The 26,073-nt window shown below is 49.3% G+C and overlaps 1 protein-coding gene across 2 annotated transcripts in view; it reads right to left on the reverse strand.

Annotated features, from left to right (window-relative positions):
- Positions 1 to 2,271: 2,271 nt before the first annotated feature.
- The window catches only part of LOC141174554 (transmembrane protein 272-like), a 54,052-nt gene continuing 30,250 nt past the window's right edge, over positions 2,272 to 26,073 (reverse strand). For both annotated transcript variants that reach the window (XM_073659492.1, XM_073659491.1), the window contains 3 exons: positions 10,170 to 10,346; positions 9,160 to 9,314; positions 2,272 to 3,940 (listed from right to left, as the gene is read on the reverse strand). In XM_073659492.1, the coding sequence (XP_073515593.1) occupies positions 3,914 to 3,940; positions 9,160 to 9,314; positions 10,170 to 10,346 (359 nt within the window). In that variant the 3' untranslated portion in view covers positions 2,272 to 3,913. The remainder of the gene's footprint in view (positions 3,941 to 9,159; positions 9,315 to 10,169; positions 10,347 to 26,073) is intronic.

Genomic DNA, 26,073 nt, shown 5'->3' on the forward strand with positions numbered 1-26,073 from the left:
TAAACTTACAGAAGTACCAGGGGTTTGTGAATACGTCAAAGCTGACATTAGTATTTGGCACAATGTGTTATCGTGGTATATAATTTGTAGTTTCAAGTTGATTGCACATAAACCTACTGCCACATAGTAGTTTTAAGATGTCTAATGAATAAGGATGAGTGGACCCGTGGAAGTTCGGGTTCTTTAGTCCAAAGTTCGGTTCGGGTACCAAAACTGTACCCAAACCCATTGAAAACAATGGGGACCCTAACTTTGGAACTTGAAAATTCTCTCACTTCCTCCCGGAACTCGTAACATTAAGGCTGTGTGCCCACGATGAGTTTTTTAAGCTTTTCCGCAGCGGCAAAAACACTGCAGAAACGCTTAAAAAACGCATGGTAGAAGGCCTGCCATGATCCCCAATGATAATCCGCATGTGCTGTGCACATGCTGCAGAAATTTCCGCTGCGGATTATCATTGTGGAAAAAAACGCAGCACTACCAATTATTTGGTGCGTTTTGCGCCGCCATTGACTTGCATTAGAACGCGCCAATTCCGCAAGACTGCATTTGTACAAAACTACAAATCAAAAAGAACGAAAAAAACAAAAACCCCTCATACAACTATATCCAAGGAAAAATAAAGTCAGGCTCTTGGAAAAAGAGGAGGAAAAGGAAAGCACAAGAATTTAAATTTGCTCAGTAGCGAAGGGCGTAATTTATAGGATGTGTGAATGATACTAATGAGAGGCTCAAACTAATTTGTTGCTGAACAGGAAACTTGACTTTGTTCCGGTCTCCCCAAACTGAAGTGTATCCTCCTGCACTTCGGATACTCTCAGCTTCAGCTTCGGACTGAATCCTCGAGTAAGAAGAAGAATATTTATTTTTATAATGAGGTATGTGCAGAATGCCATTGATAGGCATCTGGAAGCTTTGCATAGTCCATTTTTTTTTTTCCGGAAGCATGACCTACTTTATCTCTGGAACTTGGGAGTAACAGCAATTACTAATCTATAGCATCTTAATAAATAAATGAAGCTAATGCTGCATCAAACGTGACTGGGTTCGCTATGTTTGAAAGACTGTCATGGCACGATGTTAGGAAAAAATGCAAGAGGATGAGGGATTTCTAGTATGAAAATAAATTAATCTGTGCTATGAAGTGGAAAAATGAGAAGAAAATGTACTCAGCTGCTGAGGTCTCTAGGACTTAAAAGGATTCATCCCATATCTGGGACCCCCATTGATTCCAAAATTGGAGCTCTGAAAGGCTAGAGATAGACGAGTCAGCTATTTCTGAAAGTCCCATAGACAGTGGCAGTGCGCCATCGTTCCATTTACACAAGGCACTTTAAGGGGTATTCCCATGTCCAAGATCCTATCCTAGTATGTAGTAAGTGTAATAATATTAGCAAACACCTCCAATTAGAAATGTAGTATAGTTCTTCTGATTAGCTATGTCTCTTACCCCATGTGCATTGCATTGTAGTAGATTAGGTATCCATGGTTACAATCACTATCAACTAATTAACTGTCACAATATGAGTGGTCGCAGCCATTGATACCTAAGCTACTGCAATGCCCTGTACATGGGGTAAGCAACATAGAAAATCAAAAGAACTATACTACATTTCTAATTGGAGCTAATTGCTAATATTATTATTATTACACCTACTACATATTTGGATAGGATTTTGGACATGGGAGTACCCCTGTAAGGTAGTGCTACAGTGCGCGGCCTTTTGGATGATGCTTTAAGACCTTGTACAGATAAGACTGAACCTGTCGATATCAATGAATTTGTCCAACAGGCTAATATGTCTGGTGGCCCTTGATCTTTTCCCCCGACAGATGATGTCAAGAGAGATAAATATCCAATGTGTCCAATTTAGAACCTTTTGTTCTCTTAGGTAAAAGCTGCCACCAGAGATGACTGGCAGCGGCTTTCCCTTAGAGAACACATGAGGGTTTGGCTGAGCGAGTGGAGGGTTTGGCTGAGCAAGTGTTCCTGTTTATGGGAAAGTTGGGTGAGATAGCTGCTGTCTGAACGATTGGCCAACATCTGTCTAAATTGTATGGGAGGGCTTTATTTTTAATTAGTGACTACTCATTAGCTTTAGATTTTCAGATCACCGGCCATTACAGGTTCAGATGAGCTCGAGATGACTCAACATATCCTGGATACCTTCATATTACTACAATACTTCCTGAAGGAATATCATTCTATTAATGGCAAATAAAATGTACAAAGGTTTCAAGTTTTGAAAGAAAAAAAAACATAATAACATGTAGAGTTTTGTCAAAGAATTTATTATAAGATTTCCAAGCAAAAATATATTTATTTCTACTTTATTTAAGCAACATCATCTATGTAATTTAATTTTCTGGATTTATTAATTCATGGACACGGCAGAGGAAGATGTTGGTGCAATATAAATAATGATCGAACGTACATGGTAGGAAATGTCTTAAACTTGTGAAGTAGCAAAAAAGTGCCATGACTTTATCTAAAGGAATAAATATATGAGCACACAATGTCTTTTTCAGGTGGATTCCGCGTGGAACTCGCTTGGAAAAGAGCCGCAAAACTGCCGCTAAAAATGAGCATAGTGCACAGCAATGTCTGTGCGCATGTTCCGTCTTTTGTTACTTCTTTTAACCGCTTCAGGGATCGGAAACTGTGAAGCGATTTATTAAGGAAGTAACAAATAAAAGTGTCTCTCTGTAACGCTATAGCATGCAAACATGGAATATATGAAATTGGAATTGCGTTGCTGCTGTAGAAAATAAGTTAAAATGAAGATACTTAGCACATAAATTGGCCAATTCATGTATGCCCAGCAGCCATGTTAAGGTGATCTTCTTTGTTGGGAACCTTTGACTGAGCACTCCACCCATCAGCCTATGGCGGTTTTAATTAGAGCAGGATCCTACCTACCCATATAAATGTAGGCTTTCAGTCTGGAAGAGAAAACACATTAGATTAGGTTCCCAGCAAAGAAGATCGCCTTGCCATGACTGCTGGGCACACAGGAATTTGCCAATTTATGCGCTATGTATATTCATTTTTTTTCTATTTTCTAACATGGAATATAGGAAATTGGAATTGCATTGCTGCTATAGAAAATAAGTTAAACTGAAGATACTTAGCACATAAATTGGCAATTCATGTATGCCCAACAGCACTCCACCCATCAACCTATGGCTTTTTTAATCATAGCTCGATCCTACCTACACATATAATTGTAGGCTTTTAACCCCGGAGAGGTATCATATTAGGTTAGGTTCCCAGCAAAGAACGTCGCCTTGTCATTGGCTACTGGGCACACATGAATTGGCCAATTTGTGCACTAAGTATGTTCATTTTTTCCTATTTTCTAGCACAGTAATGAAATTCCAATTTCATATATTCTATGTTTGCAGACTATAGTGTTACAGAGTGCAGCTTTAATTTGTTAGTTACATATGGAAGTGGCTCTCTTAACTTGTACCTGTTCATACCTGATTTTCTGTTTCGAAATGGTGATTTAAAGAAGTGACATGTTCATTCTTCACTACTATATAGTGTAAAATACAGAAAAAAAAATGGCGCCAGAGGTGGAAAAGCCACAAAAAACCCAACAAGGACGCCAGCGAAGCCGCTCAGGTAAAAGACCTCTGAAGTTTTGCCAAAGTGACTTCACCTAGAAAAACTCGACTGGCGGAACAAAGGCGTTGTGTGCACATATCCCATCACATCAAATACATTGCATCCTATCAGATTTGTAAAAAAAAAAGAGGGAGTTCACATTCGAAGCACATAGTGACCAGGGAAGCACCATTGCGTTATGGTGATATATGAATTCATTGCAGATTGTATCTCCATGGAACATTCCCTCTGTGACCGGATGAGATGCCAGATATTCCAGTGTCTTCTTTATTCTTTATGTGCTCAGATGAGAGAGGCTTTAGTAAGGCTCTGCAAATATTGGAAACACAGTCCGATTACTGAGTATATAAATTCATCATTCAGCATCGAGGACCAGCGTATTAGACTATGTTTAGAGAAACTAGTGATGTTACTGGTCCTTGAGAAAGTCTTTGGTCCAGTCTCCCTTTTAATAACACAAATCACGCGGATCATGGTGTATGTTGCGTAAAACTTTCTGTATAATTAAAACTACTGTACGTGTCCTCGTAAACATTACTTGGGAGATTATTGTAAGCAGTAAATGTCATAGTAAAGTATCGGAAGGGAACACACAGAATTCGATTGTATCAAGACCGGCATTTTATGAAGAGTGCAATGTGCCTAATTCATTCATGACTTAGCGCATCTTTCGATGGCAGTGCCCCACCGCAAGAAATGTTCTCCAGTCAAAAAGTACATTTCTGTCGCAATTTACGCCACTTTTGATGAGTTTACAGGTCGGAGTAACAGTTCTGGCGCTGATGGACAAGCTACTGATAAGATGCGCCAAATTCACTGATAAGGTGCGCGGCTCTTAACGAATTCAGTGCATTTTATTCCTGCACGCTCCTCATTAAGATTTACCGTATTTTTCGGACCATAAGACGCACTTTTTTTCCCCCAAATGTGGGAGGAAAATGGGGGGTGCGTCTTATGGTCCGAACGTTGCTTACCTGCAGTGGTGATGGAGCGGGATCTCTCTCCTTCAAGGTGGTGGTGGCGGCGGCGGCAGCAAAGAAGAAGGAGGTGAGATGCTGCAGGTGTCTGGCTGGGGGCTGCGGGTGTTTGGCTGGGGGCCAGCGTGGGTTGGATTGGATGCGGGCAGTGTCTAGCTGCGGGCCGGGGCAGTGAGCGGCGCAGGTTTCTGGTGTGCGCAGCCATCTTCCTGAAGCTGTGATCCACAGGAAAATGGCCACCCGAGCCGGCGCATGCGCTGACTTGTAGCTCAGGCTGCCATTTTCCTGTAGACCACAGCTTCAGGAAGATGGCCGCGCACACAGGAAACCTGCGCCTCTCACTGCCCCGGCCCGACACTGTCCGCATCCAGTCCAACCCGCGCCGGCCCCCAGCCAAACACCCACGGTCTCTAGCCAGACACCTGCAGCACCCAGCCAGACACCCGCAGCATCTCACCTCCTACTCCTTTGCTGCCGCCGCCACCACCGGTCCCGGTCCCCAGGCAGGCCTCGGCGGCACGCAGCCAGACCCCGGTCCCGGCCCTCAGGCAGGCCCCTATCGCCAAACACTGGCCCCTGCCCCCAACCATGCACAGGGCCTCAGTCAGGCACCCTGCCATACACTGGGCCTCAGCCAGGCCCTGGCCCCCAGCCAGGAACCGGCCCCCAGCCATCTCTTCTGCTGCAGCTGCCAGGTTCCTGAGGGAGGGAACGGAGGGCCCTGCAATCCTGCTCCACCGTAACTGCCTGCTGCTGGAGCATCGGATTCCTGAAGGACCCTGCCTCCTGTGACCCTTGCTCCACTGCCCCCCCCAGGTAACATACTGTACCTATTAAGACTATAAGACGGACCCCCATCTTATAAAAAAATGTTTTTTTCTATATTCCACTACAAAAATTGGGGTGCGTCTGATGGTCCGGTGCGTCTTATAGTCCGAAAAATACGGTACATACGAAATGAAACGAGTTTGTGCACACAGTTTTTTTAGGATGGTCAAAAAGGACCAGTTTTCTACTTTTAGTTTTCTAGTTTTCTACTGCTTCAGAAAATGCTCCGTCTTTGCAAAGTTTTTAGAAAGTTTTGTTCTGTGGTGTTTTTGCAGCCTTTTGATTGAACAGTACCCAGCTTGGAGTCACTTTAGAGAAAGGACGTGCACTTTCTTTTCTCTTTAAAGGAGTTTTTAAAAAGGCTGAAGCGAAGCAAAAACACTCAAAAGACTGAACGTGTGAACGGCAATGCAGTTTTATTATAGACATTTATAGAAAGAGTCTTTCAAGTGATTTTTCAGGTGTCTTTTGGAGTGGAAAGACTCCAAAAAACTGTGCGTGCATAAGCTTTAAAACTCGCTCATACCACTGAATAAATCAGTGCTATCTGATTTTTTTATCGGATGGCACTTGGTCCAATGTTATTCAATGGAGCAGTGCTGATGACCCATTTTTTTCACTGAAAGAATCTAACAAATAAAGATTCACTCTGTGACGTTATAACATGCAAACAAGAAATATATGAAATTGGAATTGCATTACTGCTCTAGAAAATAGAAAAAAAACAAAGATACTTAGCGCATAAATTGGAAAATTCATGTGTGCCCAGCAGCCATGGCAAGGCGATCTTCTTTGCTGGGGACCTAAACTAAACTAATGTGTATACTCTCATGGGCTAATAGCCTACATTTATATGGCTAAGTATGATCATGCTGTAATTAAAACCGCCATAGGCTGATGGGTGGAGTGCTCGGTCAAAGGTCCCCAACAAAGAAGATCACCTTGACATGGCTGCTGGGCACACATGAATTGGCCAATTTATGCGCTAAGTATCTTCATTTTTTCTATTTTATAGAGCAGTAATGCAATTCCAATTACATATATTTCATGTTTGCCTGCTATAGTTTTGCAGAATGCAACTTTATTTGTTAGTTATATATGGAGATGTATGCGCCTGTTTACACCTGTTCTGTTTGGAAGTGACAGTCAGTCTTTGATAATTGACCGAATCTGTCTGTGAAAAAAAAAAAAATCGCGGCATTCTGCAATTTCACTTCAAAATCGCATGGGTGCGAGAAAAAAAATCAGATGCCGTATGGAACCGCAGTAAAGCATCCGATTTTTATGGATACATTGCAATTCCCTAACATAGGAAAATGTAAATGATTAATTGCTGCTGAGCAAAAAAACGGATTTCACACAGATGTCAAAGGAGAAAAAAAAAAGTCTAATTTTTCTGGATGAAAATCGGACTGATTTTTTTATATGCTCATAAGACCTGGCTCAGATGTGCGTATGCAAAATCTTCTGTCTTTCATCCCTATTGTCTTCCGTATGCGATCAGTGTGTCAGTCTTTTATGCCTGTGTGCCACACTTAGGTCCGTTTTGTCCATGAACAATTCCGATTATACGATTCAGCCGACACGTGATGTTTATATTCCAGTGAATTTTCATTGTAATTTTCTATGTTGCTGAATATAAAATAAAGCAGAAATGCCGCCACATCATGCTGTCACTCTTAATGCACTTGTTTACGTATCTATTAAATCCATTACATGTCTGTTTTATATTCTGCAGGCAGCGTATCATTATTATAATGTATTCCGAGCGTTCCCACATATCTTCTGTAAAATAGGATCAGCGGTGACTCCTCGCTGCTGTATGACATTTCCACCACACCCTTTACCGATGGGGCGATTCTGTCAAGAGGAGGATTAAGCTTGTTTAAAAAGACTTAATTGATGGACGTACGGAAATAACAAATGTGTGACTGTGGCTGAAAACATCGTTGTGTTTTTCTTTATTTGACAGTTTGTTTTTATAAGCGCTGGTTAGATATAAAGGTAAATTCTGAATTGTGATTAATCCTCATTTTACCATATTGTTTATCATTGTGAGTCACCATGATTTCTTTATTCGGAATCTGCCAGTTCTTGCGCCCTCTACTGGGTCGTTTTGGGTATTACAACTATTTGTAACTAGTGATATTCACACTCTTTTGGGCTGAGGATGTTAGAACACATCGGCACATTCAGGCGTTATAGTGATTTTTCTCTTACGGTCATCAGTGTTTTTGATCAAAGTGTCATCAGAGTTTGGTCAAGTTTTCATCAGTTTTTCTTGGATGAAAAAAGAAAAATTGTAAACTTTTCTCAAGCTGTGAAAAGTGGACAGCACACGGATGGCATCTGATTTTTTTTCACAGACCCATAGTTTGAGCTGGGATTCGGACAGGTCTCCATGATTTGGTGCATGACCACTCAGGACAAGGACATGTGAACAGCTCCATAGAATATAACAGGTATGAGTTATATCCGTGAAAAACACACATATCCAAAAAAAATCTGGTGTCTGAATAAGCCCAAACCCTGGCTGTTCTTCCTGATGTTCCCATGCTTTATTACACTGATCAGCGACACCAAGCATTAGAATAACTGTATAATTCTGATGTATAAATTAGTATTTTATGAGTTCAGCTATAGAATGAGTGAGCTGCAGCTTGTATTGAGCAGTGTGAGGGCTCAGCAGCATCAGGGAGGAGGGTCACTGAGGAGCAGTCAATAAGGCTATAGAATGAGTGAGCTCAAGAATTTACATTTCTTTAGTCTCCGATCGCGCAGCCTGACTTACAGCTGCAGCTTGTACTGAGCAGTGTGAGAACTCAGCAGCATCAGGGAGGAGGCACACTGAGGAGCTGTCAATAAGGCTATAGAATGAGTGAGCTCAAGAATTTACATTTCTTTAGTCTCCACTCGAGCAGCCTGACTGACAGCTGCAGCTTGTACTGAGCAGTGTGAAGGCTCAGCCGCATCAGGGAGGAGGGTCACTGAGGAGCTGTCAATAAGGCTATAGAATGAGTGAGCTCAAGAATTTACATTTCTTTAGTCTCCGATCGCGCAGCCTGACTGACAGCTGCAGCTTGTACTGAGCAGTGTGAGAACTCAGCAGCATCAGGGAGGAGGGACACTGAGGAGCTGTCAATAAGGCTATAGAATGAGTGAGCTCAAGAATTTACATTTCTTTAGTCTCCACTCGCGCAGCCTGACTGACAGCTGCAGCTTGTTCTGAGCAGTGTGAGGGCTCAGCTGCATCAGGGCGGAGGGTTACTGAGGAGCTGTCAATAAGGCTATAGAATGAGTGAGCTCAAGAATTTACATTTCTTTAGTCTCCGATCGGGCAGCCTGACTGACAGCTGCAGCTTGTACTGAGCAGTGTGAGAACTTAGCAGCATCAGGGAGGAGGGACACTGAGGAGCTGTCAATAAGGCAAAGTGGAAAGAGATTGAGTTAAAATTTTCAAAACAGATTATACAGCCATTCTCACCAGGACTGGCATAGTAAGTACACCAGTCTTATCAAGTCTAAGTCTGTTTCTTATTATAGGCAGCTTGTATAGAGAAATCTGATATCATCTGCTTTAAGAGTTGCAGACTAAATTATCACATTACATTACAACATTACATGACGGCTCAGACAAATATGGTTGTCTGGAGCTGCTAGGACGGACGGGTGCAAGTTATAGAGTAGTGGACAACCCCTTTAAAAAAAAGTGCAACAACTCACCTTGAATCCAACGAAACAGATAACAAACACCAATGTAACGGAGACTATAACAACGTATATATACTGGAAAATCAGAATACCAAATGAAAACTGATAGAGGACAGTGTCGCAAAAGAGGGGATATACCAAATAAATGGAAAATACCCAAAAGCTACCTGCAATATAAAGAGGGAAACTCAGGTTAGGAAATAAGCAGATATTCACACTTCCTACCTGCCAGGGTGCGCGCACAATCGACGGGTATCATGCATGTGTCATAGGTTAATCGCGCACCCGCCCCAACAGCGCCGCTCTGATACTAATGTGGAAGCTGGACAACCCCTCTAATGCTGAACCCACGTGCATGCAGATGTTAAATCTGCAAATACTACATGGGCCGAATGACAAGTATAAACTGCTTAGAATGAAACATGCTTTACAAATGATGTCTTCACACGTCCAACCTACATCAGATGTGTCACCAGATTTCACAATGAGAACCGCATACATGATTAAGTGGGTCTCTTAGTCCTGATGAGACTAGTATACTTACTTTAAAAACCAATGACTGCATAATTCTGCTGCCAAAATAAGCATTTAATAAGTCTGGCTATAGAATGAGAGAGAAATATATTGAGCCTGACTGACAGCTGCAGCTTGTACTGAGCAGTATGAGATGTCAGCAAGGAGGAGGGACATTGAGGAGATGTCAATCAGTCTAGGTGAGCAGAGACTGAGTTTAAATTTTCAAAATAGATTATCGAGCCATTCTTACCAGGACTTGCATAGTAAGTACACCAGCCTTATCAGGTTTTATTGTTGGTAATTTGTATAGTGAAATCTGTTATAATCTTCTTTAACATTTGCAGACTAAATTATCTCCAACTGCGTCTAATCTAAAACCAGAATATACCTACAACAGAAGGACAGGCAATATAATCTAAACCCAGACCACCTCCTGAATATACTGTTCACAGGAGAAAGGCACAAACTGGTATTATTTCTTGGGGTGGTATTGCTTTGGTACTTACCAGTAATTAACCAACAAATGATAAATATTAATAGAAACCCCTCCAATACCGCACATAACTGGCGGCAACAACGTTTTAATGGCAGCAGTAGGATGGTCAATAAGTAACTGGTTCCAGCCACTATTAAGTAAATTGGAATCAGCGGCCTCCCCGGACATTTATCCTTGTACATTACACCTGTTGGAACATTGATTCAGAAGAAAAATATTAATTGTTAATTATTTTATTAATCAACGGAATATACTTAAAAAATACACTATAAGGACAAATACACCCACAGGAGTTTTCATGGCCTCCTATTCTACATCCATAGACATTAATATGGGGTCGGTGCCTTTGAAGCCACAACAGCTTCCACTTGTCTGGGAAGCGTTTCTAGACTGTAAGGCCACGTTCACACCTTCAGTATTCGGTCAGTATTTTACATCAGTATTTGTAAGCCAAAACCAGAAGTCGGTGATAAATACAGAAGTGGTAACTTGTTTCTATTATACTTTTCCTCTGATTGTTCCGCTCCTGGTTTTGGCTTATAAATACTGATGAAAAATACTGATCAAATACTGAATGTGTGAATGTGGCCAAATACTGATGAAAAATACTGATCAAATACTGAATGTGTGAATGTGGCCAAATACTGATGAAAAAAACTGATCAAATACTGAATGTATGAATGTGGCCAAATACTGATGAAAAAAGCTGATCAAATACTGAATGTGTGAATGTGGCCATATGCTGATGAAAAATACTGATCAAATACTGAAGGTATGAACGTGTCCGAATACTGATGAAAAATACTGATCAAATACTGAAGGTGTGAATGTGACCAAATACTGATGAAAAATACTGAACATGTGAATGTGGCCGAATACTGATGAAAAATACTGATCGAATAATGAAGGTGTGAACGTGGCCCAATACTGATAAAAAAAACTGATCAAATACTGAATGTATGAATGTGGCCAAATACTGATGAAAAAAGCTGATCAAATACTGAATGTGTGAATGTGGCCATATGCTGATGAAAAATACTGATCAAATACTGAAGGTGTGAACGTGGCCCAATACTGATGAAAAAAACTGATCAAATACTGAATGTATGAATGTGGCCAAATACTGATGAAAAAAGCTGATCAAATACTGAACATGTGAATGTGGCCAAATACTGATGAAAAATACTGATCAAATACTGAAGGTGTGAACGTGGCCATATGCTGATGAAAAATACTGATCAAATACTGAAGGTGTGAACGTGTCCAAATACTGATGAAAAATACTGATCGAATAATAAAGGTGTGAACGTGGCCCAATACTGATGAAAAATACTGATCAAATACTGAAGGTGTGAATGTGGCCGAATACTGATGAAAAATACTGATCAAATAATGAAGGTGTGAACGTGGCCGAATACTGATGAAAAAAGCTGATCAAATACTGAAGGTGTGAACGTGGCCAAATACTGATGAAAAATACTGACTGGGTGAACGGATGTATTTATTGATACCATGATTGCAATTTATTGCACTTGTTATATGGGTGCGGTGAAAAAAAATGCAATTCTGATGTTTTGATTTTTTTTTCTCTCTCAATCTCATTAATAGCAAAAATTTATCAGTTTTATATTTTTTATTTTATGAATGTGAAGATACCAAATATGTTTATTTTTATTTTTTAGTTCCATTTTTTAATTCAGAGATAAAAGGAGCATAATTCTAATTTTTTTTACTTTATTTTTTCCCCTTGAGGGAATTGAACAAGTGATCACTCAATCTTTACTGTATTGTAGTATATAATTAAAATGATGTTTTCGCTGTGCTCTGTTGATGGGCATGACTGCCAACGCCATGCTGATGACAGCCAGCTCCCTGCTACCTAACTGTGGGGAGCCGGCTGTAAATCAGCATGACATTGGCAGTAGAGAGGATACCCCGCACCACCTGCATAGCGCACCAGCAGTAGAGAGGGATAGACCGCACCACCTGCATAGCGCACCAGCAGTAGGAAGGGATACACCGCACCACGTGCATAGCGCACCAGCAGTAGAGAGGGATGCACCGCACCACCTGCATAGCGCACCAGCAGTAGGGAGGGATACACCGCACCACCTGCATAGCACACCAGCAGTAGAGAGGGATACACCACACCACCTGCATAGCACATCAGCAGTAGGAAGGGATACACCGCACCACTTGCATAGCACACCAGCAGTAGGAAGGGATACACCGCACCACCTGCATAGCGCAGCAGCAGTAGAGAGGGATACACCGCACCACCTGCATACGCACCAGCAGTAGGGAGGATACACCGCACCATCTGCATAGCGCACCAGCAGTAGGGAGGATACACCGCACCACCTGCATAGCGCAACAGCAGTAGAGAGGGATACACCGCACCACCTGCATAGCACACCAGCAGTAGGAAGTGATACACCGCATCACCTGCATAGCACACCAGCAGTAGGAAGGGATATGTAGCACCCTGAGGATTCGGCTGCTACAGGGGTATTGCACCTCAACCCAGAGGTGTGATATTCCACTCCCGGGTAAGGAAGGAGTGTGGAACTGAGCTCAGATAGACTGCATGCACTACATACATCCCATTCCAGAGGAGCAGGCCGACGGTACTCCCACTTAGAAATGTGCAGGTACAACCGAGCCTGTTCCTGGCTGGAGTGGGAGGGGGGTGGTACATCCCATGTAGTGTAGGGGCAGATAGGGGGAGCAGTCTGGGTAGTGATAGGAGCTCATTGGGTGCTGGTCACCTGAGCTCACACATAGAGGGATATATAAGGAGGGCACCAACTTAGATCAGGGTCAGACGCTGAGAACAAGTCAGTTGGAGAGGAGAGAGAAGGAAACAGCAGCCCTGGAGAGAGAGAGAGTGGAGCAGAGAAAGACCCAGAGGGGGAAGACTGAAGGGACCCAAGAACCCAAATTAGAGCACCGGGTGAGGAGTCAGCAAGAGGGTACCGGAACCCAAGCTGGTGGGGGCAAAGACATTCCCCAGCCAGAGACCGGAGACCGTGGGCAGTGTCTGTCACGGTCACCCACCACATTCACCCCGAAGGCACACCACATGAAGGGTCAGGGAACCCAGGGCCAAGGGTGTCCCAAAAGAAGGCCCGAGGGAGCTGGACCTAGGTGAATCCCTGGTGGGGACGGCTGAAGAAAGGACAGAGGGAGAGCTCAGGGCCACGCTCCGGACTTGTTTGGGGGTTGGCTGGATCCAGGACCTGGTGGACGCAGCACGGCTCGGGTGGTCACTAGCAGCTGGAGTGACCGAAACATCAGCAGTAAGTAAACACCCTTAACTGCACAACCCGAGTCTGTCTTCATTGCCGGCTGCACCGCACCACCACAACCCCCATCCTCTGCGCCTGTCCCCTCTGAGGCTATACCCCTCCCGTTGGGGGTTATCCCACCAAGCTGCGCATCCACCATCAGCCTCAGCGGACCCTGCTGCAGCGGCGGCCACAGTGACCGCATCACAACGGGTGGCGTAGTCGACACAAAAGAACTTTAGTAACATCTGTAAAGCTGCCACATAACACTGAGCTTGACGCCCTGGGCACGGGACCGGGTCACAGCCGCTCGGAGACTACAACCCCCCATCTGATCCGGTGCCGGGTATTCCCCTCAAAAAGGAATATGTCCCAGGGGGTGCGTCAACTTTGGCGTAGTCGGCAGGATTACGTGCCCGCAACACCCGGGTACTGCGTGCCTGAAGAAAAGTGCAAGTTTACCTCAGAAAGAAGACTCCTGCCGGTTCCGGAGGGTCCACGCCATCGGACTCCATCACCAGTCGTTTCCCGCCGATTGTCCGCCATTTCCAGCTTGTTCCCGCCATCTGCAGAGTTTCCCGCCACTGGGCGACGCTTCCCGCCAAAACCGCCGATTTCCCGCCTTGGAAGAGCAGCGGACGCCATTATGGGCGTGCCAAAGGAGGGCAAGAGGCCACCTCCCATCGTGGGCCAGGACAGAAAATGGCGCCAAAAGTGGAAACCGCCCCCACCAACAGAGACTGTGATGCTGGAGGTGTCTGTCAGCGTGAAAGAACTACCCCTGGAGCTGACAGTCACCGAGTTGCCCCGGGACCGCCCTCGAAGTGGGAGGAGACGAAAGAGAAGAGAAAAGATGGGTGCCGCCTGGAGGAGTCTGGAGCGAGCGCACCCGGAGGCAAGAGGTCTAACAAGGAGTAGCGGAGGAGCTCACCCGGAGATGGAAAGAAAGCAGAACAGCACCGGCCCGCTGGCCAGGAGTCTGCTAGAGACCGAGGAAGGAGGGCAGAGCAGCACCGGCCCGCTGGCCAGGAGCCTGCCGAGAGCAGAGCAGAGCAGCACCGACCCGATGGTCAGGAGCCTGCTAGAGTCCACAACCCCGCTAGGTCTAGCGGAGATCCTAGCGCAGCTCCCCCGAGACCGGGAGTGTGCACAAACTGCCCTGGAGGGCCTCGCAAGGAGGATGGCCCGGGTACAGCGTGAGATACTGGCGGAGTGGGGCCGGGAGATGACCCAGCAAGCAAAGACCAGTCAACGGAGCACGCTACCCTGGAAGAGGAAGCAGACCGCCTCTGAGGATGGCGCGGGAGGACCCAAGGCCGGAGACGGCGCAGAGGAGGGAGCCGAACGCATGGAGGCAGGTAAAGGGGACGCCTATACCCCAAGCCGTGACACCGCTTACCTGCCCCAGCTCCCCGTCGCAGAGCCCGAAAGTCCCCCTGCTGTGCCCGTAGCCGCCATGTCACCGCCATGGACTAGGCCCCGACCGGAAGCCGCCGCAGCGACCCCTGTGACGTCACGCGCCTCGACCCGGAGCGTGACAAAGCAGGAATTACCACCAGCCTGGTCGCAAGGCCTAGTACCCCCGGGCGCCGCACCACCAACAGCGCCCCCTACCTCCGCGGAGCCTCCGGCCTGGCCGCAAGGCCAGGTAGCCCAGGGCGCCGCCGTCCTGACGGTGCCCTTCACCTTCCAGGTGCCCCAGGCCTGGCCGCAAGGCCTGGGCAACCCGGGCGCCACCACCACCGCGCCCATAGCCAGAGGACCCGGACGGGTCTGAAGAAACATCATATCAAGAAAGAGCAGGAGGAAGACGCCGTTGAGTGCGGCAGAGCAGGAGCTGTAAATAGTTACCCAATCGGGGTATATAGAAACTGAAACTGTTGCTGCTAAAATAGTCCCCGTTGGGACCAGTGAACTGTTTACCCGTTAACCCCTTCATCCTACAGGCTGAGGACTGTGAGCAGCCATTCCCTACCCTCTACCTGGCCGAGGACTGAGAGCGGCCAACTTTCAACTTCCCCTGTATATAGTTGCGCGTCCTAAAGCGCCCCCTACCGGTTTTATAAGAAAACCAGATTTTTCTAAGAGACTGTCGCACTTTTCCCGGACACACGTTGCACAGTATCCGGAGGAGGAACCAGAGACAAGAGAAGTCTACGAGAATGTTTATATAAAAAGTTTTATATATATATAATGTTTATATGTTTTATATGTTCATATAAAAATTTTGTATGTTTTGGTGTTTTATGTCTTACAGCCCGAGGACGTGCTGTGATTTACCAGGGGGGAATGTAGCACCCTGAGGATTCGGCTGCTACAGGGGTATTGCACCTCAACCCAGAGGTGTGATATTCCACTCCCGGGTAAGGAAGGAGTGTGGAACTGAGCTCAGATAGACTGCATGCACTACATACATCCCATTCCAGAGGAGCAGGCCGACGGTACTCCCACTTAGAAATGTGCAGGTACAACCGAGCCTGTTCCTGGCTGGAGTGGGAGGGGGGTGGTACATCCCATGTAGTGTAGGGGCAGATAGGGGGAGCAGTCTGGGTAGTGATAGGAGCTCATTGGGTGCTGGTCACCTGAGCTCACACATAGAGGGATATATAAGGAGGGCACCAACTTAGATCAGGGTCAGACGCTGAGAACAAGTCAGTTGGAGAGGAGAGAGAAGGAAACAGCAGCCCTGGAGAGAGAGAGAGTGGAGCAGAGAAAGACCCAGAGGGGGAAGACTGAAGGGACCCAAGAACCCAAATTAGAGCACCGGGTGAGGAGTCAGCAAGAGGGTACCGGAACCCAAGCTGGTGGGGGCAAAGACATTCCCCAGCCAGAGACCGGAGACCGTGGGCAGTGTCTGTCACGGTCACCCACCACATTCACCCCGAAGGCACACCACATGAAGGGTCAGGGAACCCAGGGCCAAGGGTGTCCCAAAAGAAGGCCCGAGGGAGCTGGACCTAGGTGAATCCCTGGTGGGGACGGCTGAAGAAAGGACAGAGGGAGAGCTCAGGGCCACGCTCCGGACTTGTTTGGGGGTTGGCTGGATCCAGGACCTGGTGGACGCAGCACGGCTCGGGTGGTCACTAGCAGCTGGAGTGACCGAAACATCAGCAGTAAGTAAACACCCTTAACTGCACAACCCGAGTCTGTCTTCATTGCCGGCTGCACCGCACCACCACAACCCCCATCCTCTGCGCCTGTCCCCTCTGAGGCTATACCCCTCCCGTTGGGGGTTATCCCACCAAGCTGCGCATCCACCATCAGCCTCAGCGGACCCTGCTGCAGCGGCGGCCACAGTGACCGCATCACAACGGGTGGCGTAGTCGACACAAAAGAACTTTAGTAACATCTGTAAAGCTGCCACATAACACTGAGCTTGACGCCCTGGGCACGGGACCGGGTCACAGCCGCTCGGAGACTACAACCCCCCATCTGATCCGGTGCCGGGTATTCCCCTCAAAAAGGAATATGTCCCAGGGGGTGCGTCAGATACACCGCACCACCTGCATAGCGCACCAGCAGTAGGGAGGGATACACCGCACCACCTGCAAAGCGCACCAGCAGTAGGGATGGATACACCGCACCACCTGCATAGCGCACCAGCAGTACGGAGGATACACCGCACCATCTGCATAGCGCACCAGCAGTAGGGAGGATACACCGCACCACCTGCATAGCGCAACAGCAGTAGAGAGGGATACACCGCACCACCTGCATAGCACACCAGCAGTAGGAAGGGATACACCGCATCACCTGCATAGCGCACCAGCAGTTGGGAGGGATACACCGCACCACCTGCATAGCGCACCAGCAGTAGGGTTGGATACACCGCACCACCTGCATAGCGCACCAGCAGTAGGGAGGATACACCGCACCACCTGCATAGCGCACCAGCAGTAAGGAGGATACACCGCACCACCTGCATAGCGCACCAGCAGTAGGGAGGATAAACCGCACCACCTGCATAGCGCACCAGCAGTAGGAAGGCTACCCGCACCACCTGCATAGCGCACCAGCAGAAGGAAGGATAAATCGCACAACCTGCATAGCGCACCAGCAGTAAGGAGGGATACAACGCACCACCTGCATAGTGCAACAGCAGTAGAGAGGAAACACCGCACCACCTGCAAAGCGCACCAGCAGTAAGGAGGTTACACCGCACCACCTGCATAGCACACCAGCAGTAGGGAGGGATACACCGCAACACCTGCATAGCGCACCAGCAGTAGAGAGGGATACACCGCACCACCTGCATAGCACACCAGCAGTAGGAAGGGATACACCGCACCACCTGCATAGCACACCAGCAATAGGAAGGGATACACTGCACCACCTGCATAGCGCACCAGCAGTAGGGATGGATACACCGCACGACCTGCATAGCGCACCAGCAGTAGGGAGGATACACCGCACCATCTGCATAGCGCACCAGCAGTAGGAAGTTTACACCGCACCACCTGCATAGTGCAACAGCAGTAGAGAGGGATACACCGCACCACCTGCATAGCACACCAGCAGTAGAAAGGGATGCACCGCATCACCTGCATAGTGCACCAACAGTTGGGAGGGATACACCGCACCACCTGCATAGCGCACCAGCAGTAGGGTTGGATACACCGCACCACCTGCATAGCGCACCAGCAGTGGGGAGGATACACCGCACCACCTACATAGCGCACCAGCAGTAAGTAGGATACACCGCACCACCTGCATAGCACACCAGCAGTAGGAAGGGATACACCGCACCACCTGCATAGCGCACCAGCAGTAGGGAGGATACACCGCACCACCTGCATAGCGCACCAGCAGTAAGGAGGATACACCGCACCACCTGCATAGCGCACCAGCAGTAGGGAGGATAAACCGCACCACCTGCATAGCGCACCAGCAGTAGGAAGGCTACCCGCACCACCTGCATAGCGCACCAGCAGAAGGAAGGATAAATCGCACAACCTGCATAGCGCACCAGCAGTAAGGAGGGATACAACGCACCACCTGCATAGTGCAACAGCAGTAGAGAGGAAACACCGCACCACCTGCAAAGCGCACCAGCAGTAAGGAGGTTACACCGCACCACCTGCATAGCACACCAGCAGTAGGGAGGGATACACCGCAACACCTGCATAGCGCACCAGCAGTAGAGAGGGATACACCGCACCACCTGCATAGCACACCAGCAGTAGGAAGGGATACACCGCACCACCTGCATAGCACACCAGCAATAGGAAGGGATACACTGCACCACCTGCATAGCGCACCAGCAGTAGGGATGGATACACCGCACGACCTGCATAGCGCACCAGCAGTAGGGAGGATACACCGCACCATCTGCATAGCGCACCAGCAGTAGGAAGTTTACACCGCACCACCTGCATAGTGCAACAGCAGTAGAGAGGGATACACCGCACCACCTGCATAGCACACCAGCAGTAGAAAGGGATGCACCGCATCACCTGCATAGTGCACCAACAGTTGGGAGGGATACACCGCACCACCTGCATAGCGCACCAGCAGTAGGGTTGGATACACCGCACCACCTGCATAGCGCACCAGCAGTGGGGAGGATACACCGCACCACCTACATAGCGCACCAGCAGTAAGTAGGATACACCGCACCACCTGCATAGCACACCAGCAGTAGGAAGGGATACACCGCATCACCTGCATAGCGCACCAGCAGATGGGAGGGATACACCGCACCACCTGCATAGCGCACCAGCAGTAGGGTTGGATACACCGCACCACCTGCATAGCGCACCAGCAGTAGAGAGGATACACCGCACCACCTGCATAGTGCACCAGCAGTAAGGAGGATACACCGCACCACCTGCATAGCACACCAGCAGTAGGGAGGGATACACCGCACCACCTGCATAGCACACCAGCAGTAGGAAGGGATACACCGCACCACCTGCATAGCACACCAGCAATAGGAAGGGATACACTGCACCACCTGCATAGCGCACCAGCAGTAGGGAGGGATACAACGCACCACCTGCATAGCGCACCAGCAGTAGGGATGGATACAGTGCACGACCTGCATAGCGCACCAGCAGTAGGGAGGATACACCGCACCATCTGCATAGCGCACCAGCAGTAGGAAGGATACACCGCACCACCTGCATAGTGCAACAGCAGTAGAGAGGGATACACCGCACCACCTGCATAGCACACCAGCAGTAGAAAGGGATGCACCGCATCACCTGCATAGTGCACCAGCAGTTGGGAGGGATACACCGCACCACCTGCATAGCGCACCAGCAGTAGGGTTGGATACACCGCACCACCTGCATAGCGCACCAGCAGTAGGGTTGGATACACCGCACCACCTGCATAGCGCACCAGCAGTAAGGAGGATACACCGCACCACCTGCATAGCACACCAGCAGTAGGGAGGGATACACCGCACCACCTGCATAGCGCACCAGCAGTAGGGATGGATACACCGCACCACCTACATAGCGCACCAGCAGTAGGGAGGATACACCGCACCACCTGCATAGTGCAACAGCAGTAGAGAGGGATACACCGCACCACCTGCATAGCACACCAGCAGTAGGAAGGGATACACCGCATCACCTGCATAGCGCACCAGCAGTTGGGAGGGATACACCGCAGCACCTGCATAGCGCACCAGCAGTAGGGTTCGATACACCGCACCACCTGCATAGCGCACCAGCAGTAGAGAGGATATACCGCACCACCTGCATAGCGCACCAGCAGTAAGGAGGATACACCGCACCACCTGCATAGCACACCAGCAGTAGGGAGGGATACACCGCACCACCTGCATAGCACACCAGCAGTAGGAAGGGATACACCACACCACCTGCATAGCACACCAGCAACAGGAAGGGATACACTGCACCACCTGCATAGCGCACCAGCAGTAGGGAGGGATACACCGCACCAACTGCATAGCGCACCAGCAGTAGGGATGGATACAACGCACCGCCTCCATAACGCACAACCATAAGGGAGAGAAACACTGCACCACCTGCATAGCGCACCAGCAGTAGGGAGGGATACATCGCACCACCTGCATAGCACACCAGCAGTAGGAAGGGATACACCGCATCACCTGCATAGCGCACCAGCAGTAGGGTTGGATACACCGCACCACCTGCATAGCACACCAGCTGTAGGGAGGATACACCGCACCACCTGCATAGCGCACCAGCAGTAAGGAGGGATACACCGCACCACCTGCATAGCGCACCTGCAGGATGGAGGGATACACCGCACCACCTGCATAGCGCACCAGCAGTAGGGAGGTATGCACCGCACCACCTGTAAAGCGCACCAGCAGTAGGGAGGGATACACCGCACCACCTGCATAGCGCACCAGCAGTAGAGAGGATACACTGCACAACCTAAATAGCGCACCAGCAGTAGGGAGTATACACCGCACCACCCGCATAGCGCACCAGCAGTAGGAAGGGATACAGCACACCACCTGCATAGCGCACCAGCAGTAGGGAGGAATACACCGCACCACCTGCATAGCGCACCAGCAGTAGAGAGTATACACTACACCACCTGCATAGCGCACCAGCAGTAGAGAGGATACATCGTACCACCTGCATAGCGCACCAGAAGTAGGGAGGATACACTACACCACCTGCATAGCGCACCAGCAGTAGGGAGGATACATCGCACCATCTGCATAGCGCACCAGCAGTAGGGAGGATACACCGCACCATCTGCATAGTGCACCAGCAGTAGGGAGGATAAACCGCACCACCTGCACAGCGTACCAGCAGTAGGGAGGATAAACCGCACCACCTGCATAGCGCACCAGCAGTAGGGAGGATAAACCGCACCACCTGCATAGCGCACCAGCAGTAGGGAGGATATACCGCACCACCTGCATAGCGCACCAGCAGTAGGGAGGATAAACCGCACCACCTGCATAGTGCACCAGCAGTAAGGAGGATACACTGCACCACCAGCATAGCGCACCAGCAGTAGAAAGGTTACACCGCACTACCAGCATAGCGCACCAGCAGTAGGGAGGGATACACCGTGCCACCTGCATAGCGCACCAGCAGTAGGGTGGGATACACTGCACCACCTGCATAGCGCACCACCAGTAGGGAGGGACACACCACACCACCTGCATAGCACACCAGCAGTAGGGAGGGATACACCGCACCAAATGCATAGCGCACCATCAGCAGGGATGGATACACCGCACCACCGGCATAACGCACAAGCAGTAGGGAGGAATACACCACACCACCTGAATAGCGCACCAGCAGTAGGGAGGGATACATCGCACCACCTGCATAGCACACCAGCAGTAGGAAGGGATACACCGCATCACCTGCATAGCGCACCAGCAGTTGGGAGGGATACACCGCACCACCTGCATAGCGCACCAGCAGTAGGGTTGGATACACTGCACCACCTGCATAGCGCACCAGCAGTAGGGAGGATACATCGCACCACCTGCATAGCGCACCAGCAGTAGGGAGGAATACACCACACCACCTGAATAGCGCACAAGCAGTAGGGAGGGATACACCGCACCACCTGCATAGCGCACAACCATAAGGGAGAGAAACACTGCACCACCTGCATAGCGCACCAGCAGTAGGGAGGGATACATCGCACCACCTGCATAGCACACCAGCAGTAGGAAGGGATACACTGCATCACCTGCATAGAGCACCAGCAGTTGGGAGGGATACACCGCACCACCTGCATAGCGCACCAGCAGTAGGGTTGGATACCCCGCACCACCTGCATAGCGCACCAGCAGTAGGGAGGATACACCGCACCACCTGCATAGCGCACCAGCAGTTGGGAGGGATACACCGCACCACCTGCATAGCGCACCAGCAGTAGGGTTGGATACACTGCACCACCTGCATAGCGCACCAGCAGTAGGGAGGATACATCGCACCACCTGCATAGCGCACCAGCAGTAGGGAGGAATACACCACACCACCTGAATAGCGCACAAGCAGTAGGGAGGGATACACCGCACCACCTGCATAGCGCACAACCATAAGGGAGAGAAACACTGCACCACCTGCATAGCGCACCAGCAGTAGGGAGGGATACATCGCACCACCTGCATAGCACACCAGCAGTAGGAAGGGATACACTGCATCACCTGCATAGAGCACCAGCAGTTGGGAGGGATACACCGCACCACCTGCATAGCGCACCAGCAGTAGGGTTGGATACCCCGCACCACCTGCATAGCGCACCAGCAGTAGGGAGGATACATCGCACCACCTGCATAGCACACCAGCAGTAGGAAGGGATACACCGCATCACCTGCATAGCGCACCAGCAGTTGGGAGGGATACACCGCACCACCTGCATACCGCACCAGCAGTAGGGTTGGATACACTGCACCACCTGCATAGCGCACCAGCAGTAGGGAGGATACATCGCACCACCTGCATAGCGCACCAGCAGTAGGGAGGAATACACCACACCACCTGAATAGCGCACAAGCAGTAGGGAGGGATACACCGCACCACCTGCATAGCGCACAACCATAAGGGAGAGAAACACTGCACCACCTGCATAGCGCACCAGCAGTAGGGAGGGATACATCGCACCACCTGCACAGCACACCAGCAGTAGGAAGGGATACACTGCATCACCTGCATAGAGCACCAGCAGTTGGGAGGGATACACCGCACCACCTGCATAGCGCACCAGCAGTAGGGTTGGATACCCCGCACCACCTGCATAGCGCACCAGCAGTAGGGAGGATACACCGCACCACCTGCATAGCGCACCAGCAGTTGGGAGGGATACACCGCACCACCTGCATAGCGCACCAGCAGTAGGGTTGGATACACTGCACCACCTGCATAGCGCACCAGCAGTAGGGAGGATACATCGCACCACCTGCATAGCGCACCAGCAGTAGGGAGGAATACACCACACCACCTGAATAGCGCACAAGCAGTAGGGAGGGATACACCGCACCACCTGCATAGCGCACAACCATAAGGGAGAGAAACACTGCACCACCTGCATAGCGCACCAGCAGTAGGGAGGGATACATCGCACCACCTGCATAGCACACCAGCAGTAGGAAGGGATACACTGCATCACCTGCATAGAGCACCAGCAGTTGGGAGGGATACACCGCACCACCTGCATAGCGCACCAGCAGTAGGGTTGGATACCCCGCACCACCTGCATAGCGCACCAGCAGTAGGGAGGATACACCGCACCACCTGCATAGCGCACCAGCAGTAGGGAGGATACACCGCACCACCTGCATAGCGCACCAGCAGTAGGGAGGCTACAAGCACCACCTGCATAGCGCACCAGCAGAAGGAAGGATAAATCGCACAACCTGCATAGCGCACCAGCAGTAGGGAGGGATACAACGCACCACCTGCATAGTGCAACAGCAGTAGAGAGGATACACCGCACCACCTGCATAGCACACCAGCAGTAGGGAGGGATACACCGCACCACCTGCATAGCGCACCAGTAGTAGGGAGGGATACACCGCACCACCTGCATAGCACACCAGCAGCAGGGAGGAATACACCGCACCACCTGCGTAGCGCACCAGCAGTAGAGAGGGATACACCGCACCACCTGCATAGCGCACCAGCAGTAGGGAGGTATACTCCGCACCACCTGCAAAGCGCACCAGCAGTAGGGAGGGATACACCGCACCACCTGCATAGCGCACCAGCAGTAGAGAGGATACACCGCACAACCTGAATAGCGCACCAGCAGTAGGGAATAAACACTGCACCACCTGCATAGCGCACCAGCAGTATGGAGGGATACACCGCACCACCTGCATAGCGCACCAGCAGTAGAGAGGATACACTGCACCACCTGCATAGTGCACCAGCAGTAGGGAGGAATACACCGCACCACCTGAATAGCGCACCAGCAGTAGAGAGGATACACCTTACCACCTGCATAGCGCACCAGCAGTAGGGAGGATACATCTCACCATCTGCATAGCGCACCAGCAGTAAGGAGGATACACCGCACCACCTGCATAGCACACCAGCAGTAGGGAGGATACACCGCACCACCTGCATAGTGCACCAGCCGTAGAGAGGATACACCGCACCACCTGCTTAGCACACCAGCAGTAGGGAGGATAAACCGCACCACCTGCATAGCGCACCAGCAGTAAGGAGGATACACCGCACCACCTGCATAGCGCACCAGCAGTAGCGAGGATAAACCGCACCACCTGCATAGCGCACCAGCAGTAAGGAGGATAAACCGCACCACCAGCATAGCGCACCAGCAGAAGAAAGGTTACACCGCACAACCAGCATAGCGCACCAGCAGTAGGGAGGGATACATTGCACCACCTTCATAGCGCACTAGCAGTAGAGAGGGATACACCGCACCACCTGCATAGCGCACCAGCAGTAACATAGTAACATAGTTTGTAAAGCCGAATAAAGACTTGCGTCCATCAAGTTCGACCTGTTAGTTCTGTAATTGCTAAAGTTGATCCAGAGGAGGGCAAAACCCCAAATGATTTAGCCAATCTTCACCTGAGGAAAAATTCCCTCCCGACTCTGAAACCAGCAGTCAGAATAAATCCCTGTATCAACCTACTATTTTATTTTATTTTTAAGTATATGCTGAAATCTGCCTGGTATCTAGAAATGCACCCAGTCCCCGCTTGAACTGGTGTAGTGAATCCGACATTACCGTCTCCTCACTCAGTGAATTCCATATTCTCACTGCTTTTACCGTAAAGAACCCCTTCCTATGCTGGTGCTGAAACCTTTTCTCTTCCAGTCTTAGTGAATGCCCTCTTGTTACCGTAATATCCCTCCTTTTGAACAAATCCCGGGCAAGGTCTCTATACTGTCCCCTAACATATTTGTACACATTTATTATGTCCCCCCTCAACCTTCTCTTTTCCAGGCTGAATAGTCCTAGTTTTGCCAACCTCTCTGGGTATTGCAGTCCATCCATTCCCTTTATTAATTTTGTTGCTCTCCTTTGTACCTTTTCAAGCTCATTTATATCCTTTCTATATATTGGGGCCCATAACTGAGCGCAGTATTCCAAGTGTGGTCTGACCAGTGCTTTGGACAGTGGAAGAACAATGTTCTCCTCCTTTGCAGCTATACCTCTTCTGATACATCCCATTACCCTGTTTGCCCTTACAGCAGCGGCCTGACTTTGGGCACTCCAATTTAGTTTGCTATCAATCAAGATGCCCAAGTCCTTCTCCATCTCTGAATTCCCCAATGATTTCCCATTCAGTGAGTACTGGTGACTTCCATGTTTCCTTCCCATATGTATGACCTTACATTTCTCCTCGTTAAACCTCATTTGCCATTTAATGCTCCACCTACCCAGCTTATCCAAATCCCTCTGTAGGTCTGCACTGTCCTCTTTTGTATTAATTGTTTTACATAACTTTGTGTCATCTGCAAATATTGATATTTTACTATTTATCCCGTTGACTATGTCGTTAATAAAGATATTAAATAACATTGGGCCTAGTACAGACCCCTGTGGTACCCCACTAGTGACGCTTACCCAATCTGAGTATATTCCATTTATAACCACCCTCTGTCTTCTATCCCTTAGCCAGTTTGCTACCCACTTGCAGACATTTTCCCCCAGCCCCATCGTTCTCATTTTGTATAC

The sequence above is a fragment of the Phyllobates terribilis genome, unplaced genomic scaffold (assembly GCF_046119375.1).
Source record: "Phyllobates terribilis strain yellow unplaced genomic scaffold, ASM4611937v1 Scaffold_13__5_contigs__length_258822181, whole genome shotgun sequence".
In the NCBI taxonomy this organism is placed as follows: Eukaryota; Metazoa; Chordata; class Amphibia; order Anura; family Dendrobatidae; genus Phyllobates; species Phyllobates terribilis.